The following is a 19,966-nucleotide window of genomic DNA, read 5'->3' as shown; positions in this document are numbered from 1 at the left end:
AGGAGGGGAAGGCCATGCAGCATCTAGCCTGTTACATGTGGATCCCATGGGAGACAGTGCAGTCTGTCCAGGTGGTGTGTCAGAGATTTCATGACAGTCCTCAGCTGAGCGCTACCTGGAAAGATACAGATGACCACGTGATGTGGACTGAACCTCAAACCTGTCCATTCTGACTGTGGGATGAGCTGTACCTGAGCAAATCTGCCTGTGCATCTGCCAAAGTGGCCAGACCGCTTTAGGACAGTTTTCAGTGTTCAGCCCAGGCTCCGGGCAGAGGGGCTAAGGGCCATATGTATGAAGCTATTTTCGATTCGCAAAGCCCGAAATTCGCCGAATTTCGGCCTTTGCGAATCGGAAACGGCCATTTTTGCACATTTGCAATGTATGAAAAAGTAGCAAAATAAGGAATTGCAAAAATTTGCGATTCCTTATTTTGCCATAGCATTTAAGGAATCGCAATTTTGCGATTCCTTAATTGCTATGTAAGAAGCTTTTTTCTCTTGCGAATTTGGTTTAAGGAATTGCAATTTACCACCATCTGGAAGTTGGTGGTAAATTGCGATTCCTTTTCAATAAGCACAAATTGACATTTTTCATTATGGCATGTGACGCACATGCATGCCCTTAGGGCATGTATGTGCGCCATATGCGCACACATGTCATTTTCAGGGGTGCAGCAGGGTGTTCTTGAGACACCCCCTGCACCCTTGAAAATTCGCACAATTTGCGATTAGCAAATAGCGATTAGCAAATTTCCCCTTCATTCCTATGGCCTCCTGGCCTTCCAAGGAATAGTAAGGAATCGCTAAAATTCCTAGATTACCTACATACATATCGTTTTGCGAATTCTAAATAGCGATTACTTAAGATTCGCTATTTAAAATTCGCAAAACGGAAGTATGATACATATGGCCCATATTCACAAAGAAAACTTACATGTTGTGTAAGTTTATGCTTTGTCAGTATACACAAAACAGCACTTTAATAGTAAGTTTATGAGTGCAGAGACTCCGCAATCGGGGAGAGGAACTCTGCACATCAAAAGATAGGCCTGGTCTATTTTTTTATGTGCAGAAATCACCGCTCTGACCTCGGAGTCTCCGTACTTGTAAACTTACTGAAAAAGCGTAAACTGACACAAACGTGTCAGTTTACCTTTGTGAATCAATCAGGCCCTGAATGTTTATTGCAAATACCATACAATAGCGGCAGGGTCTCTGAGGCTCTGCCCGAGGTTCTGCTCCAGGGACAGAGACACCAGATTGCAGTGGCGCTGAAACTATTTTCAGAGTAAGTGTGCTACTATCAATGTGGCAAATAAAACGAATTTCGTAGTGCGCCCTGCATCACAAAATACGATGTTGTTTGCGCTACGAATTTCGTTTTATTAATTAAATTGTGTTCTTACCTGCAATTATCCATATGCCGGTTTTAAGCACCCTCCACCCTGCCCCTCCCCCTCCCCGCCTCCCTGTCCCACCGTAACTCCCTCCACGGGCCGCGGCTGGATACTGGCCACTATCTCATAACGTGGACTCACGATTGAAGCGGGCCTAACGAACAAGTAGCCTCACGGAGGGCTGGGAAGGAGCGCTCGGACGGCATTGCGGTGCTGAGGCTGCGACTGCTGCGATACATGGGACCTGGCGTGGGCCCGGGTGCTGCCACGCTTTGATCCACGGAAGGACCACCAGGCTTGGGACCACGCTGACTGGATAATCCTGTTCTGGGTTGGCCTGCCCGGGCCTACGCAGATGGCACAGTGAACGGAAGGTACTGGCTGGCGGCATTGATAGGGGCAGTACCGGTGGAAGATGGCTGAGCACCCGATAGGAGCCCTGGAGGGTCCTCAGGTCTGGGGTCTGGACCCCGTGTCCCCCCAATACGTGATTAGGCTCTGCAGGCCCTTCGTGTGAGTTCCGCCTACCGACGCCATGGGTAAGCCCCGAGGGAAGAAGGAAGGATATCACCAGCTCTCTGACGCCGTATCCCAGTCTCAAGCTAAATAGGATACGCAAGACCTGGTGCAAGAGCCTGGATTGCAGCAACAGCTGGATAGGATCCTATCCGCCATTGCGGACTCACGTACTGCCCTACAGCAGGACATTGCACAAGTGGCGACGGGGCTAGGCCTCCTGCGGGACGACCACTCGAAACTATCGGACCAGGTGAAACATGTGGAAGACGTAGTCCAAGAGGTAGCGCCTGCACAAACCACACTGGCCGCAACAATGACAAGCGTTTTGGACCGGATCGCAGTGCTGGAGAAGCGTGCAGAGGATGCAGAAGGAAGGAACAGGCGGAACAACATTCGAGTGGTGGGCCTGCCAGAGAAAACAGAGGGCTCAGACATGGTGCAATACCTTGAGGACTGGCTGAGAATGGAGGTGGCCCCTGAGGGCTTGTCCGCCTTCTACACTCTTGAGCGTGCGCACCGCGTCCCTGCTAGACCCCGACAACAGGGACGCCCTCCTTGACCAGTGGTGGCGCGCCTGTTTCACTTTAGAGACAAGGACTTGCTTTTTCAGAAGGCTCGTACGGATGGCCCCTACCAGGTCGGCAATAGTAAAGTCACTCTATTCCCGGATTATTCTTTTGAGACTCAGCAGCGTCGAGCGACCTTCCATGCAGTCAAGAAGGAACTGCGAGCAGAGGGGATTCAATACTCCCTCTTATTCCCGGCCAAACTTCACACAATACTGGATGGAAAAACCTGCTTTCATGATACACCGGAGGAAGCGTGGACATGGCTGGAATCTTATCGTGCTGGAAGGGATGGACCAGAACGAGAGGCACGGGCACTGGCTGAGGACTCGCTGCCCCGAAGATCACAGCGTATAAGGCGCCGGCGCCGGGGGCGGCGGAAACCATCGACCTCACAAACTGAGTTGGAGCGCAAGGGAGCATTAGCGGCGGTGTCTGCAATTTCTGGGGACTAATTGCTGACTTCACCAAGAGGCTCGGACCCAGAGAATGACAAGGGCACTTCGGAGGTGGACACTTCAGCATCAGACAGTGTACATTTGCAGCTGGTCATAACGGGAACGGCGGACGGACTGATGGATGAGTAGACTCTGTGTATTATGCGAGGGAGGGGGTCCTGATCTGGTCAGCTGTGGAAAGAGTGCATGGGGGAAAAGTGAATGTTGTGAGCTCCCTAGGGGACTAGTTTGTATTAGGATGAAGGGGGACCCCGGGCTTGGCTCAATGTGGACAATACAGACTAATGCTTAGGCCATTGTGATACGTGGAATTATGCTTGGGGGGTATTGAGGGGGATGGGTTATTGGGGGGTTCCTGGGGCGGAAGCTGAGTGTTGCACTGATTACCTATTTGTTCCTTGCTAGGCTCTATCAAGCCCCCACCGGATGGTCCCCAGTTAGTTGGCCTTACAACAGCTTAAGGCAATTATTGGGCTAGTTTGGATGGGACTCACTATGTTAGTGCCTGTTATTGGGGAGGGAGGGTGATGTTGTGGGTGGGGTGGGATTGTTGGGGGAAGGGAATGGTTTGAGTGGGAAATGGTACCCGCTGGCGCGGCTAGGGGGGGAACGGGAGGTCCCTCTGTTTTTTGCATTGATACTATGGGTCCATTACCTGATGTGAAATGTGTGACTTGGAATGTGCGGGGATTGCACTCCATGCAGCGTAGATATAAAGTCCACTCTTATCTAGTGCGTAGAGGCACGCAGATAGCTTTCCTGCAGGAAACACATTTGACTAGAACAGAGGGGTTGGCACTGCAGCGCAGATGGCGAGGACAGCTCTATTATACCACTTATTCAGCTTTTGCGCGAGGGGTGTTGATCTGGATTAGGGCTGGGGTCCCCTTTCAAATGACTGACCACCTGGTAGATCCTGAGGGCCGCTATGCTGTGGTTAGAGGACGCCTTTACGGGCGGGAGGTGACCCTCTGCAGGATCTATGCCCCTAATGTAGAACAGGCACCCTTCTTGGAGAGATTGTCTGACGCCCTGGCAGATTATTTTACGAACCCGGTCTTGATGGGGGGGGGACTTTAACTTTATTGCAGACGTGACCATGGACAGATTCCACCCTCCACTACCTACGTCCCGATTCATAAACTAGCGAAAATCAGACCCAATGGCAGGATCACTGTTTTTTTTTAGATGTTTGGCGAGTGCAGCACCCAGACGATAGAGATTATTCATACTTCTATGCTTTGCATGAATTGCATGTACGACTTGATGCGGTCTTGTGTAGTCCCGGTCTGGCGGTTATGGCAATAGGTAGCGAATATTTATTGCACACCATTTCGGACCACAATCCGTTGCTGATGAGTTTTTGTTGGGTTGCGGAGCTCCCTATTGTTCCAACCTGGAAACTGCGCCCAGAGTTACTGGAGGACCCGGCCTTTTGTGCCGAGCTGGGAGTAGGGATTGAACAATATTTTGCGGAGAATTAAGTTACGGCCACGACGACTGCCTGGAATGGGACACTTTTAAAGTAGTGGTCCGAGGGATTTGTATTACTAAGTGGGCGGGAGTGCGGAAGCTGTTGCTGCAGGAAATTGAGAAAAAAAAAGATATTACTTACCTTAAAATCAATATTCTTGTCAATGATATAATTTTGCACACGGTATTTGTGCATTATGATACTTACAACTAAATGTTTTTGCCTTTCAATATTTTTCTTCTCGATATTTTGTCCAAATACCATTACCCCCTCTGTCACATCATTCAGTTTACCCTCTCTAGCCCATCACTTGGTTCTTACCCCCTCTACCCATTATTGAGAGCCCTATTATGAGACGGGTGGTCTTGGGACTGCCGTACTATGGTTGGTGGTCTGACCGCCACCTCCTCCGTGGTCCGACCTCTGAATTACAAGGTGTGCGGTCGGACCACTGTACGAACTCCTCAAGACCACCACCACTGCCAAGATCATAGCTCCCACGGCGGTGCGAACAGTGGCCGTCTTTTGACCACCAACGTGGCCATTACGACCTGCCTTTCCACTGACCTTTTCATGGCGGGGACCCCGCCATGAAATGGTCAGTGGAAAGGCACGGAAGGGGCCACAAAAAGGGAACCAGGGTGATTCAGCCCATTGTGGCTGGGGGCACATGTTTTGCCCCCGTATGCCTGAATTGTCGTGTACGCACTGTGTGCCAGGCACGACATGGTGCATGGAAAATGTGTGCCCAGCGTGCAAGTGGTGCTGCACTGCAGAAAAATGTGCTTCAGGCTCTATCTATGAGCCAAAGCATGCCACCACAACTCTACCAGCTAGTAACATTGTAATGCAGTGGTCAGGATGCCGCCGGCTTGGAGGTGTTCTACCAACCGCCGCCACTGTGGACTGGCTGTCTGCTCCTACATCTTGTAGTTGGGCCCTCAGTTCTTACTTCCTTTAGATTCATTAGTCAGGTCTCCCCCCATCTCTCATCACTCCCTCTGCCTTCATTGCTTATTCCTTATCCCCTCAATACCCATTACTCAGTTCATACCCCTTTTAAGCCTTATTTCTCAGTACTAACCCTGCTACTCCATTACCTAGTCTTACCCCTCTACTCTCATTACTTAGTTCTGAGACACTCTACTCCATTGCTCTTTCCCTAACCTGTCTACAGTCATTATTCAGTTCTTACCCCCTCTACCTCATTACTCAGTTCTTACCCCCTCTACTCCATTACTCAATTCTTACCCCCTGCACCCTATTACTCAGTTCTTACTCCCTCTACACCCTCTACTCAATTGCTACTCCTTTTACCCTCATTATTCAGTTCTTACCCCCTCTAAATCATTGCTCAGCTCTCAGTCCCTTTACCCTCATCTCTTAGTTCTTACCTCGCTTACCCCCTTTAACCAGTTCTTATCCCCACATCCCCCATTACTCAATAAAGTTCTTGCTACCTCTTCATCATGCACGGGAACTCTTACCACTGCGCGTATTTTCTTCAGCACATGTTTTCCTTGTCCTCTCATTCCACTCTCTTCCACTCTTCCCCTATCCCTGAAATGTATTCTCTGTTGAAATTATACACCTGTTTCATCTCCTCCTTCAAGCAGGAGCCGGAGCCCCTGAACAGTCGGTTCAGCAGCACCCCCAAACCCTGGAGGTTCAGGAGGGAGGAGCAGCAGTGATGAACTGCACATTCCACTCCAGTGATGGACCAAGGTTGGCTGTGGTCAAGTTCTTCAAGTGGCCAGAGCTCTTCGCCGTCGCTGAAGATTCTCCTATCTTTGCAGGCCGGGTCAAAAAGAGGGATGTCGGGCTGGACAAGGCAACCAACACCAAGACAGTCTCTCTGCACATCTGGGACTTGACCGTCTGCGACTCAGGGAGCTACTACTGCGAGGTGCATTTCTTCGGAGGCCAAACTCTCAACGGGACGGGAACTGCCCTACAGATTAATCGTAAGTTGCAGTCAAGGGCAAGACACTTATTCATAAAAGATGCCACAATGATAAACCACCCTCACCTTCTGCTGTGGTGGCGGACCACAAACACAACTATTCAAGCAACAATACAATAAATAACCTAAAGTTCCAAGCCAGGTGTTGATAAACATGATTTTAAAAAGTATTAACGAAAAACCTAAAAACTATAAAAATGGAAAGTAGTGATTAAGGGGCTAGTTACAAGTACTCCGTTCCTTAGGACCACTGTACTAGTGGTGACGGTACAACCAAAGCCACCACAGTGGATCCGCCCGCCATATTTGGAGTGTGGCAATCGAACTGCTACCTTTGCTGGGATCCAGGATCCCGCTGCAGTGGCCCAGCGGAAAGGGGCAGGAATATGCTGGTGGTGCAGACGTGGCACCGCCAACCATATTCCGAGTAGCAGGTCTACTATCCATTTCATGGAGGTGAACCCTCCATCAAAACGGTGGCAGAGATGCAATGAAGGGGGCCCTTACAGAGCCTCCTGTCGCTTCTTGGCTGAAGGGTGCATGTGGTGGGGCACATGTTGTGCCCCCCTTGAATTGCACTCCCTGTTAATGCATGGTGTGGCATGAATGACATGATGCATGCCACATCATGCAGGAACGTGCTGTAGGCGCTGTCACGGCGGCGGTCTGCTGGTAAGGCCCTCCTATGAGCTCAACACAGAAGCCGCCGTGCGACTGCCGCAGCACAGCCCCCCCCCCACCCTAGATTCAACTCAGAATTTGGAGGGCTGGCGCACCACAGGCTTGACGGTCCTCCTGCCATCCCAATGGTGAGGATGCTGCAGGAGGACTGCCAAACTTATAATAGGCCCCCAAATGCATATTAATCGTTGAATTATGCATCAACAATTTACATTGGAGTCAGCAGGAAGGGTTAAAATGTTAGTTCTGCAGTGGGATTTCATCAGGACTTCATGTAACTTCTTATAACCATATTTTCTCTCTGTATTCGATGACTTTGCACCTCAAAATGGTACCATTCCTCCTGCTGACTTTGTGCCTAGAGTGAGTTTGCACCTAAATGTTTTTTTGCCCCCAAATTATTTTTGTCTTAATTTTATTTTTCCACCCGAAAGCGTCTCATCAGACCCAGCTCTTTTTTCATCCAAATCTGATTTTGCAACCAAATTCAATTTTGTTGAAATGTGTTTTTGCTGCTCCACGTACATTGCAGGGGGCCCCCCTCAAGTTTTGTTACGCCACTGCCCACCCTAGATTCAACTCAGAATCCGGAGGGCTGGGGCACCACAGGCTTCACGCTCCTCCTGCCAGCACAATGGTGAGGATGCTGCAGGAGGACTGCCAAACTTATAATAGGCCCCCAAATGTATATTAAACATGTTGAATTATGCATCAACGATTTACATTGGAGTGAGCAGGAAGGGTTAAAATGTTAGTTCTGGAGTGGAATTTCATCAGGACTTAAATCTCTGGTGAGTTCAATTGCTGGACGCAAGTGTCAGAAAGCGCTAGGGACCAGTGTCGGTCAGTGATTGTACTTTCAGACTTAGGGTATTGTTTATGGAAAGAGGAAGTCCTCCGATCTCAGGACGAGAAGCGACTGAAGGATTGTCCTCTGGATTTAGAATTTTTCAAGACATCAGAGTCTTTTTTATCACCACCCAACTCTAAATCAGGCCCTGAGTCTTAAGTATGGATGAACATGAGTCTGAGGAGGGGGGAGACTGCAAGAGGGGGTGTGACTGGGCTGTCAGGATCTATTGCCCACATGCATCAAAGTCAATTGCATTCGCAAGCGGTGCGAATCGCAATTTTCGGCCGTTTGCGAATGCAATTGACTAATTTGGGATGCATCATGCATTTCGCAATTTTAGGAATCGCAACCATGTTGCGATTTCTAAAATTGCGATTCATTTAAGAAATCGCAGTTTGCGATTTCTTAAATGCAATGCATGATTATTTTTAAATTGCGAATTCGCTATTTGGAAGGGGTAAATTAGCATGAAGTTAAACTTCATGCTAATTTACCGAAAACTTTCAAAAATGCACTAGTTGCATATTTGAAAGTTTTAATTTACACACACACATGCCTTGGGTCATGTGTGTGTGTAAATTGCACTCAAAGTTAAATATCAGGGGGGCAGGGAGGGGTTATTTTTACCCCCCCCCCTGCACCCTTGAAATTGCATTCACAGTTTGCGATTCCCAAAATGAAATTCGCAAAATGTCAATGCCTTCCCATTTTTTCCTATGGGCCTTTTGGCCCATCGGAATCAATGGGAAGGGTTTCCTTATTTGCGATTCGCAAATTGTGAATCGCAATTAAGGAAAAATACCGAATCGCAATAATAAATGCGAATTTTTCATGCATTGCGTTTGCGATTTCTAAATTGCCATTCCTTAATTTTCGCAATTTAGGAATCGCAAACGGCAACAATTATGCATGTGGCCGATAGTGTGCTGAGCAGGAGCTCATTGCGAACAGGGTCTGTGAGATGAGGCAGGCCACCAACGTGGGCAGAAGGCAACATCATCCTCTCACTGCTTATGTAGTGCAAGCATATGCGGTGGGGGTCAGTGATTAGAGTATCATAAACAGGTGGTAATAGCCAAAAGAGAAGCTCTTTCATCTCTATCAGACAGGTGTCTCTGACTCACTTCTGTATTCTGTTAGTTCTTCACAAAATTTAAAGTGTTTCCTCTACCAAGATTTGTACATCTACAGGACAGGGTTGAGGGCCCCACTCCACTGAGGCACAGCTTCTGGGGGTTACAGGTGACCCTGGCGCAGTTCAAAGGGCCCCCCAACTACCATGAGGGACAAGGTCTATAGGACCATCGCTTGTCAACTTCGGTCTCCTCTGTCTACGGTGCCCTACAGGGGAGTCGTCAATCCCCTGAACAGTCAGCTGGAGCTGGGGCACCACTTGGTCTGAATCATTATGTGTGGACCCACACTCTGCGTTGATAGGTGATATTCTGCAGCTGGACAAATCCTGAGGAGGCTGCAGGTCAGTTTCAGGAGTCAGAGTCAATCTGCCCTCAAATTAGACAACACAAAGTCGATAATTGTATGGATCATTCGTAGCAGCGTCACCAGATGTGATACTTCAAAGGGGCTAGACAGGATACAGGAAGGGTTTTAGTTCAGAGTGAGAAGTCAGCCCTGTGGGATGAAAAAGGCCTCCAACCCACCAAACCCGAACCTCTTCTCTAAAGTAGAAAGTCATGCATTATTTTAAAATATTTTTTGCTCAAATGGGAATTTTGCATTAGAGGATTGACTCTTAGCATTGACACCGCTTTGTGACAGAGGAGGCAAGACGACGAACAACAGCACGAGTCGTCCTGAGCCCAGCAGAGTTTTTATTCGCTCTGAGCATCTAGATTTAAGGAAACAGCTGCGTAAGTAAGAAAAATATAAAGCATTTGCAAAGCCAATAGATCTCGCCGATTTGAGAGCTATTTGTTTTATCAATGTAAATGTCTTTTAGCCAAGAGTGAGTAAGTACGTTTTTGGTATGGTACATAAGTGACTTTCTTCTATTTAAATCTGTCTAGACCTAAAAGGGATGCCAGAGAGTGTTAAAATATATTATAGTTCATATAACTTACAAGTCATCAAGGGAAATGTTTAACCAACTCCAAATATAATTGCAAAAAAAGAAATATGTAAGAAGTTATCTACCAGAAATCTGACACCGGATTAGAGCAGAAATAAATAAAGGTACAATTAACAGTAGTGAAATGCAGTCAGATCTCTGCATGGGGGCGTGCAGGGAAACAGTGGTTAATCGTACCTTTGAGGTATCCTATGCATGCAAGATTGGTTATGGAGAGTGTGCCCAATAAAATCAAGGGAGACTAAAACAGTTTTTGAGAGCGTTGATGGCTTTACGGCCCGGTGATCCCATTTGAGACTTTTCTTTTCTTTTTTGGAAGATAAAGATGAAGCTAACAAGGCTGACACATGACTTGAGTGGTATGTTTGTGCCTTGGAGTTGAATGATAACAAACGTTTGCAGATGCTTACTTCTGCGTCACTCCTTATTTTACATGGGTAGGAGGTGTACTCGCACAAGTGCAGATGACAACACGTGGACACACACCCAGACATGCCGTGTCAATTACCAGAAGGCAGAGCTGCCTTGGGGTGCAACACAACAGGGTACGGAGCTGCCGCAGAAGAAGCGGTGCAAGAAGCAACTGGAGGGTCAGAGCTGGGCTATATAGAAGGAATGGGACTGGAGCACCTTAACACCTTCGCTGCGGCAGCTATTCCGCCGCACCGCTAAGGGGGCGCGGCGACCGCGCGGCACGCCCATGCTGGTGACGGAACCGCTCCGTCACCAGCCTAGGTTCCGTCATGGCCCTGCTAGCTCAATGGAACGCTCAGCGCAGGCGCTGAATCCGCGCCGCGCAGGCGTGGCGAGCGGGCAATGACGGAACCGCTCCGTCATCAGCAGAGCACTACCGCGGCTGATGACAGAGCGGTTCCGTCATCAGCGCCGAAGGAGTTAAGGGCATTCACAGACTGGATGCTCCTTTGCCAATCCAAACTGAAGACGGACTGGCCGAGCATTCATTGTTGTAACCCTGCTTCTGATGCACACCTTTCGACCTTGTAGATTGGGAGATTGTGCGTGATTTAGATTGGCGAAAAGACGCTTACAGAGTCAACCAGCAGGTATGAGGGAGGAGGTGGGGGCACGGGTCAAGCAACGAAGCAAGAGGGGTTGGGGGATGGGCAAGCAAACCCTGGGACATTCATTTAAAAAAATCCTCTCACTTTGAATTCAGAGAAAGAAAAATAAACAGGCACCCTGGGAAAACAGCATATGAGATTTGATCTTGGTCTATGAATGCACAGCAGATGTGACGAGAAAAGAACTGGATTTACAGGCCTTTTTACAGAAACGGATCAGGAAGCGAGTTAAAACACATCGCTCCTCTGATGTGGTCAAAAACAATGACAAAAGTAGTTCCTAAAGCAGTTCCTAAAATAGGAATCAAGGATGGATAGTAGTAATTGGTCCATGCTCTCTGGGAGGGCTAAACACAGGAAGACGCAGAGAGAAGAGGGAAAGGCTGGGTCCTGTCTCTGACCGGCTTGGACCACTCTTATGGAACAAACAAAACACAGTGCCGAACAGTCTAGATTAATGAAAACAAATGCACACCTAGTATAATTAATTGCTAGGCTGACAAACCATTTGTGATTAATCACTTGTATTTTATGAAAAAGATTTTTTGAAGAAATTTTTTGGCATCAAGGGATACACACCACATTTACAGAAGTTCACAAGTGCATTGAATAAACCAAATACAATACATTAAGTCAAAACATACACATATAACAATTGTGAAAAAAACACCTGTGCAATGCCTCAAAGAATTACGTTTTACTGAGGCACCAATCCTGGATGAAAATGAACAAGTGGACAAGCAGAATAAAATACTAGCCTACTCGTTTCCACCACCACTAGATACGTATTATAATTTCACATATGGTGCAAAAGAATAGGAACACAAAAAACTATGCAGAAGTGTAGAATTTGTGCAAGTTATATTCCTATTATGCCCTGTTATTTCAGTATCTGGGTGGAGCAGGACGCCGACGCGTTTCGAACCCGTTAAGTAGGTAAGGGGTTCTCCTCAGGACAAGGATTGGGGGGTCGTTGTTGCTGAAAATTTAAAAAAATGGTATCAATGGAGTGCTGACTAACACCTCACCGAAACTAAAACACTGTAAAGAAACATGCGAGTACCTTATGCTTGAAATATCAGGACACTCCCTGTGGGTGAGATGATATAAACCCTAGTTAGTCTCTGTTGCTTATAAAACAATATGGGCCTCCATATGATCAAAGGACAGTTTATGTGCACGTACCTTGATGTTTAAGACACTAAAGAGTGTATGGGGTGCCGATGCGCATAAAATCAATAGTTGTGAAGATGTGCCTGGGGAAAGTAAACAACACTGCACGTCACAATCCCCACTTCTAACGCCCCAGTTTGCTTCTACACACGTAGCTTATATCAAGCAAAAGGGTGAAATTGACTCCTACCTCATTCGGCAGAACTTCGTGATTATGCACGAACCCGAGCGGCAGCCGCCGCGGCAGTTCGGCAACTGTGGGATCAAAGGGGAGCAGTATTTAGAAAAGGACCAGGAAAACGTTCACTCGCTCTTTACAAACATTGTTAAGAGAGGACTTACGTTTTGAACGATTCAATGGAGCTGGACATCGGACACCCAAGCGGCGAGAAACTGGCAACGCGAGTGAGTAGGGGGCGTGTCCGAGTCTTTTTAACGTGTGATGCGTTAGCAGCGGTGTGATGGGACATGTAGTCCGCTAGTATACACGCGCCCACAGAAACGATTGGAAAACTCTGTGATAAGGGTTATGGAAAAAGGGCAGCTAGAGCGGTGTATGTGGAGTTAGATTGCACATCGTGATGCCATGTGTTGTGGCAATCTAGTGCATATATGATCATGTTGGCGGAGACAAACCCGGAGACCCTTGCAAAGGGATATGACAAGTACATAGGTACATAGGGTAATGAGGGTGTTCTTTATATTAGACACATGAGCGGCAAGCAGCAAGAACAGACAATCGCTGCAGGCAGGCTATCTAGAGATTACTCAGTTCATTAAGATCATTCAGTCCCACCATGGCGGTGTTGAACCTCAAAATGAGGTAAGCCTCTTTCTGAGCAAGGCGAGCCTCTGGGTCCCCGCCTGCTCCCGGGGTGTTCTTGATGTTCGCTAGGATTGTCCATTTCAGATCATTAGATGAATGTTCCTTTCGCAAAAAGTGGGATACCAAGGGTGCTGTCAAGACTTTATTGTTTATCCTCGATCTGTGCTGGATAATGCGTTGGCGCACCTCTTGTGTTGTTTTGCCAATGTAGACCTTTCCACAGGGGCATGTAATGGCATATACTGCGTACTTGGTCTTGCAGTTTGTGAAGTTATTATGGCGCCAGAATTTTTGACCATCCGTGAAGAGGGTTCCTTCTGTCGTCAGATTGCACACTGAACATGTCCCACATTTGCGATGGCCCGTTACAGGGCCCATATTGAAAAGGGTTCCTTGTGTTTCTTTTTTTGCGACACCTCTTGTGGACGAGATCTGTTGTCCGATGCTTCTGTTTTTTTTAAGAGCGAACAGAGGTTTGCCAATGTGGGGTAAGATTTCTTCAATCAGATGCCAATTACTGCGAATTATTTTCTGTACTGGGTTGGTGTGGGGACCGAACATGTTCACTGATGCCTATTTTCTGCACCCCAAATCATGCAACATAAATGAATGAAAGTAATCGACAAAGTGATATAATAAAGACTGTGTTGTAGAAATCTCAATAGGAGTAGAATTATTTGTATTTACATCATGAATAAAAAGGAAACATAGAAAGTGGGACAGTAATCAAAAAGAGCAATTCGAAGAGCTCAGGTTAAGTCGTGTGCAGCCTTAATACAATCAACAGTAAGGCCACAGGTATATAGACAGCACCACTGCACAATGCACAGTGGTTATATAAACAGTATAGTGTCAAGGAACTAAGGTAAAAAAATAAATGGCTAAAGGCAACAATTGAGTTTTGGTCTAAAAAATGCAGACATTGCAATAGAACTCCCTAGCCTTGAAAGGAACTACTTTGTGGGTGGATGCATTCCTTGTGAAGTAAAAGCGTGCCATAAGTCATAGTGAAGTCAGCTAATGGCTGCAGTGGGCAGCCACATTGCCCTTTGACGCATGCTGGAGTGGGTGGATGAAAATTGTGAATAAAGTTACCACAAACTAATCGATAAAGTATGGCTGAAAACCGCCAAAGTAAGTATGCTATCAACATAATTTTAGTGAAGTAAAAAGGTTTGGCAACACAGACCTAAAAAAAGACAAATTGGTCTGGCATTGGCTGCCAGTCTCTTGCCTTTCATAAGAAGCCAAGAAATAAGTGGGAATGAAAGAAAGAAACCAAGAAAAAAGGTAAGGAAAGGAAAGGAAAGGAAAGAAAGAAAGAAAGAAATGAAAACAAGAATGAAGGAAAGAAAGACAGGAAGAAAAAATTAAGATAAAATGAAAGAAAGATAGAAAGAAAAAAAAGAAAGACTGAAAGAAAGAAAAAATCAAGAATGAAGGAAGGAAAAAAACAAACCCAGAACGAAGGGTAGAAGGCAAGAAGGAAAGGGGAAAGTAAAGGATAAAGGAAAGAAAAAAAGATGAAAGAAAGAAAAAAAGGAAAGAGTTCATGTGAGCTGAGAAAGTACTAAAGTAGTTATGAAGTAATAACAAAAGCACTGCCACTTTAGGGAACTTCCTCGTGTGCGGATGTGCTCATTGTCAAAGAGCAAAATGCAATCACTCAAAGTGAAAGTTTCCAGTGTCTGAAGTAGGCGGACGCATTGCCCCATGCTGTATGGTGTAGTGGGTAGAAGCAAGACATAACAGCAGACCAATGGATGAAGAGAGATGGCAGAAACCCCTTCAAGTAAGTATATTATATGTATAATTATAGCAAAATCAAAAGGTCAGACCGAAAAACTAATTCCAACTAAACACTAGTACTTTTTAGTGCGGTGTGGGGTATTTTTACACTTTTCCTTTCCGGACCAGAATATTGTGCATTGCAGATCCGAAAAGGAAAAACTTCAGGGAACCCGGCATCAAAAGCCTGGCCCTGAGTAGGAGAGGCCTTCCGAAGCTATGTCCCCAGATGCACTACCGAAAAGGTTCTCCATTCCAGATCACAGTTCTGATGGCAAAGCTCTATTCCTCTCATTCTAAATGAGGCTGCGGATGCATCTGCTAATTAACACCATCCAGTGAGCTTTTACCACTTACATCTAAAATAGGTGCTTTTTAAATACAACGTGACGCCAGTAACAGCCTTTGAAACATGACTTCAGGTCAGGGAACTCTCACTGGCTACTTCATCCCTCTTATTTTTCCGAGACATGTTTATTGATTTTTAGAAATTAAGGCATAGCATGATAAAAACATTGACATTTAGATATAACGGATAGATTTACGGATGAAATACATAACATGCTTCCTTCCTTTGCTGGCAGAAGTCTCTTCCTTGTTCAGCTTCCCTTCCTTTGGCGCACCAACGACTTTAAAAGATGACCGCGCCGCTGGTACCAATGCCAGCCTAGCCTGGCGACGAGGACACGAACGAGGGTGCACAGCCTTGGCGGCTCCCTGACATGTTGACGTTTCTTTATTCATAAACAGCCAAGGTCAGGGGAGCGTGATCCTCCAACCGCCTCTCTAGAATCCCCGGAAGCAATGTCACAGTGGCGGCCGGTGAATTTTGAAAGTAGAGGGGCGTTCCGTTTATCCCAGCAGACTCACTTCGCATATCGCCATTTGTAATTTTGCAGTCATTAACAACCTTTCCCCAACTGCAGTTTTTTCGCATATTATTCTCCATTTAAACCGGCTAAAAGCGGACGGAAATCATTTGACGGATTTTACAGAAAAGATGTGATTAAAAGGTTTTACTTTTTAATTTTAAAGGGCTATATGGCTATGCGGTGAGATTTATATTAGAGTACCCTTAAGAGTTAAACACATATCTTTGAGAAGAAGACACCACCCCCCATGAATGTATCTTTAGTGGCCATAAATAAGTAATCAATACCGAAACCGAATTTGTTCTTTTCTACTCTCATACCTACACAGCACCAGGTAATGTAATCTATGTAATGCAATGTAATGTATCCAATATTTATAAAGCGCTCTATCACCCCGCGGGTATCCTGGCGCTGAAGATAGAAGTTCCAATACACACGCAGTTAGCCCACCGCAGGTGATGGAGCACTGCACCCTGGGAAAAAGATGGGTTTTAAGTTTTTTTCTAAACTGTACGAACTCCTCTGATTGCACATATAACAATAATACTATGAGGAATTTAATAGAGCTAGTAACAATGGCAATAATAAACACAAGTACAATGATAATGAAGTTAAACAAGCACTGTGTCACATTTCGAGTCTCTTCCTAGCACACCTGAGAGACCCTCTAGTTTTCCGGCCCTACATGGCTACTCACAGTGGTGAAGTTCACACCGGCGCCGTCGTCATTGCGATACCCTTAGTGCAGCAGCATGTCGTCCATGTTGTGGCCTGTGCGCTGGAAGAAGTCCAACATGCTGAAGGCCTTGCTGCAGACTGATTTGGGGGAGTCGTCGACTAGGCCTAGGTCAACAATGTAGCGACCCACCTCCTTGTCCTGCTCCAAACCCAGGAGTGGGCCAGCACACAGCACGTCATTTTTGGTGAGGGCCGACTTGCAAACCGGTTGTAGTTGCGGATGGTGATGGTGGGAAAGGTCATCACGGCAGTGGCGGCCATTGAAAAACAAGGCAAGGCACACTCAGGGCCGGCGCTAGGTATGGGCAGTATGGGCAGCCGCCCAGGGCCTCGCGCTCAGGTGAGAGGCAGGGGGCCCCCCTGCTCCACCAGGGCCCCCTCCCCACACATTACAATACACATCAGAGATGTCTGGTGTCGACGACCGCGTGGTGGCATTCCTGGGGCTGCAGGGGTGGGGGGGAGGGACAAACAGAGTGGGGAAGTCAAAGCGGCAGGGCCAGCAATTAGGGCTCAGAGTGTCAGGGGCGAGGCAACACCTCTCTTAAGTACCGGCCATTCCTTGTCTGCATTTTGTTGCCAGGTGACAGAAGGCCCCTTTGTTTCCAGGACCAGCCGGACACAGGTTAGGAGCAGTGGGTGAGGGGAGGAGGGAGCAGCCAGGGAAACTGGTGCTGGGGCAGTGTTTTAAGAAAGGCCTTGTTACTGCTTCAGGCCCAGGGGAGGGGGCCCCCTTTCCCTGGGCCTCAAAGCACTAGAGCAAGCTGCAAGGTCCAGGTGTGGGGCCCCCTTTCCCTGGACCTCTAAGCACTATAGAAATCTGCAAGATCAGGGTGTAGGGGCCCCCTTCCCAGCGCCTTGTAGCCACTACTCCCTCTTTCTTTTCCTTTCCTTTATTTGTTCCCCTGTGAAATGAATCCAAAAAAGAAAAACTTTTTTGCTGGAAACGTCATCCTTTTTGTGACATTTTTCACTTCCAAAGTGCAGCCTTGGGAAAGAGAGAAATAAAAAATTCAAACTGTAAAAAATAACTAAAGCAAGACAGAGTGGGTCGAAAAGGGGCCAGATTGATTTTATTCACACCCAAATCACATTAGTGCCACTACACAGAGTTTACCAGTGAAGCGCTACTTTTGTTTTCCTGTCTTTCTCTAAACAGCATTGTTTTCCCCAGGTGGGGAAGTGCACCATTTCTGGATGTACTGCAATACCTCCTTGATGGGCGGACTGGAAAATAAAGTGCGTAGTGCTGCTCTGTATTCACAAATGTGGTCTTTTTAAACCATATTGCTTTTGTTTTTTAAGGATATATTCAAAGGGCATTGAAGCAGGTCTGTTCCGGCCCTGTAGTCATGGCCTTAACTTTTCATGCAAAAGCACTCATTCATTTCTGAATAAGTGCTAAAGCGTTAAGGTAACCATGTTGTTCCTGCTTACATTTCACATGCTTTAATTAATCTTACCTTCCTTATGAGTGTATGCTTTTTCCAGAATGTTGTCACTTTTTTTTTTAGGCAGCATATTGCTCTTGTCTAGTGCGTAATTTGAAATGAGTCGCCTCTAGGTGTTAGTAGCGGGGCACAATTGGGTTGTAGTTGAAGGCAGTGTGAGTTTCTCTCAGTGGGGTAGTATGGTGTTCAGTGGAGAGAGGTTGTGGCACTATGGTCAGAGCTGCCGAATTTGGAACTGGGGAGCCAGGTTCAGCCTTCATGACCAGTCCACCAGACCAATCTCCCTGAGGGAGCACATTTCCATGCTAGACCTTGGAAGGACCCGCACAACCTTAGAAGCCCTGGTGTCTTAGCACCAGCAGATGAAACCTAGCAGTGGCAAGTGTGGGTTAACCTTGAAGACCGGTCTACCACAATCCCTATTGAAGCCCACCGCAAGTCTTTTGGGCAGGTCTACGAAGCAGCAAACCCTAGAGCAACAGTGACTCTGTCATTGAGGTCACAGGACCCTTGAGCAGGGAGGCTCTAGGGCGGTGCAAACGGTGAGATCGCATTGAGCGCTGACTTTGGGTCATGTTTGCGAATATATTATGTTTCTAAAAGCACTTGCTGCCTCCTAACTAGGTCTCCAGGAATTTTCGGCAACAACAAAAATGTCATGAAACTCCGGTGATCAATAATATACATCTTTGTGAGACCTGCACCTAGCTTTTCCATCTAATGAGACAAATGTAATCCATTTAACAGTTTTAAAATATATGGACCTATTTCATTTGTATATTTATCTTTTTGTCCATGTTACTGATATCCACGTTAGGTCTCTTCAGGGATGCTAAATAAGATCAATAGTCCTGCGATGTCACTTTCTATGATGTCACTTCTTGTGATGTTACCAAGGGCGGCTCCTTCACTAGGGCGGAGGAGCGATGCCCCACTACTTTCTCGCAAAACCAGAAACACAAAATGCTAAAACGATCATTTTATGTTTCTGCCTCTAGCACTGCGAGAAAGCAGAAGTGTTTTGTTGGGGGCGGGCGGGTCTGTTTTAGAGCAGGAGAGGATTGCCTTGCCAACTGCTAAGGGCGCTGACTGTTCGGCCAAACCAGTCATGCGCACTCTGGACTTTCTCTATGTAGGCTGCAATGCAGCCTACATGGGGAAAATGGCCTCCCCATAGGCGCCTGGCTGGTCGGCGTCCTGATCAATCACAACGCTGCCATTGCAGCATTATGATTGGCTTAGGGGAGGGGAGGGAGGCTGCCTGCTTCCTGTTCTCCACCCCCCCCCCCTTCCGAACTCCCGCAAGATCCTCCACCCGTGAGTCATGCCGGCTGCGACTGGAAGATATATGCAAATTAGAGGGGCCTCACATCTTCTCTTTCGCCCGGGGCCCCAGGAGTTCTAGGACCGGCCCTGGGCGCACTTGTACTCACCGGTTTCAGCTTGGTCACGGACACAGTGTTTCGCCCAGAGGGGCCACACGGTCCCAGATGCAGCTCGTTGAAGGAAGGAGGGAAATAGGAACCCAGTACAGACTGAAGGAAGCAGTGCTGGAAATCTCGCTTCCGATTCTCATAGGCTGACAGTAACATGGGTCAGCCATTCACAGGAAGAGGCGGGATCCTAGAAGGATGTTATGGGCTACATCATAGATCTGGTCGAGCCGAGTATTCGACCAAAGTACTGGCAAAACTTCTGCTCTTAGTGGCGCCTGATTGCCCTCAACAGTGCCTCAGAGATACACACTGCACATTCGGGATTTGGGCGGCATTGAAGTCGTCCACCTCGCATGCGCAGCATGTGTTTGTACGTGGCTGTGCTGCACTGCCATCAGAATGGACAGAGTAATTGCCGCAGCCTCAGACCAGTCCAATCTCCTTCTCCGTCCTCTTCAGACTAGTGGGGCTCTGCCCCCTATACCCTCATGCAGGAATTGCGGCTGCATCACATCCACCGAACATGGGGTACATACCATTCAACAAAAGAAATAAAAGACATACGCATTCCAGAACTAACCATCTACTACAGAAGGCC

At 47.1% G+C, this 19,966-nt stretch overlaps 1 protein-coding gene across 4 annotated transcripts in view; it reads left to right on the top strand.

Annotated features, from left to right (window-relative positions):
- Positions 1-19,966, top strand: part of LOC147717827 (uncharacterized) — a 231,191-nt gene that overhangs the window by 186,504 nt on the left and 24,721 nt on the right. For all 4 annotated transcript variants that reach the window (XM_086920563.1, XM_086920565.1, XM_086920564.1 and 1 more), the window contains one exon: positions 6,030-6,380. In XM_086920563.1, coding sequence (XP_086776689.1) covers positions 6,030-6,380 — 351 coding nt within the window. The remainder of the gene's footprint in view (positions 1-6,029; positions 6,381-19,966) is intronic.

This window comes from Lissotriton vulgaris, chromosome 5, assembly GCF_964263255.1.
Source record: "Lissotriton vulgaris chromosome 5, aLisVul1.2, whole genome shotgun sequence".
In the NCBI taxonomy this organism is placed as follows: Eukaryota; Metazoa; Chordata; class Amphibia; order Caudata; family Salamandridae; genus Lissotriton; species Lissotriton vulgaris.
This window is presented reverse-complemented; position numbering and strand designations above follow the sequence as displayed.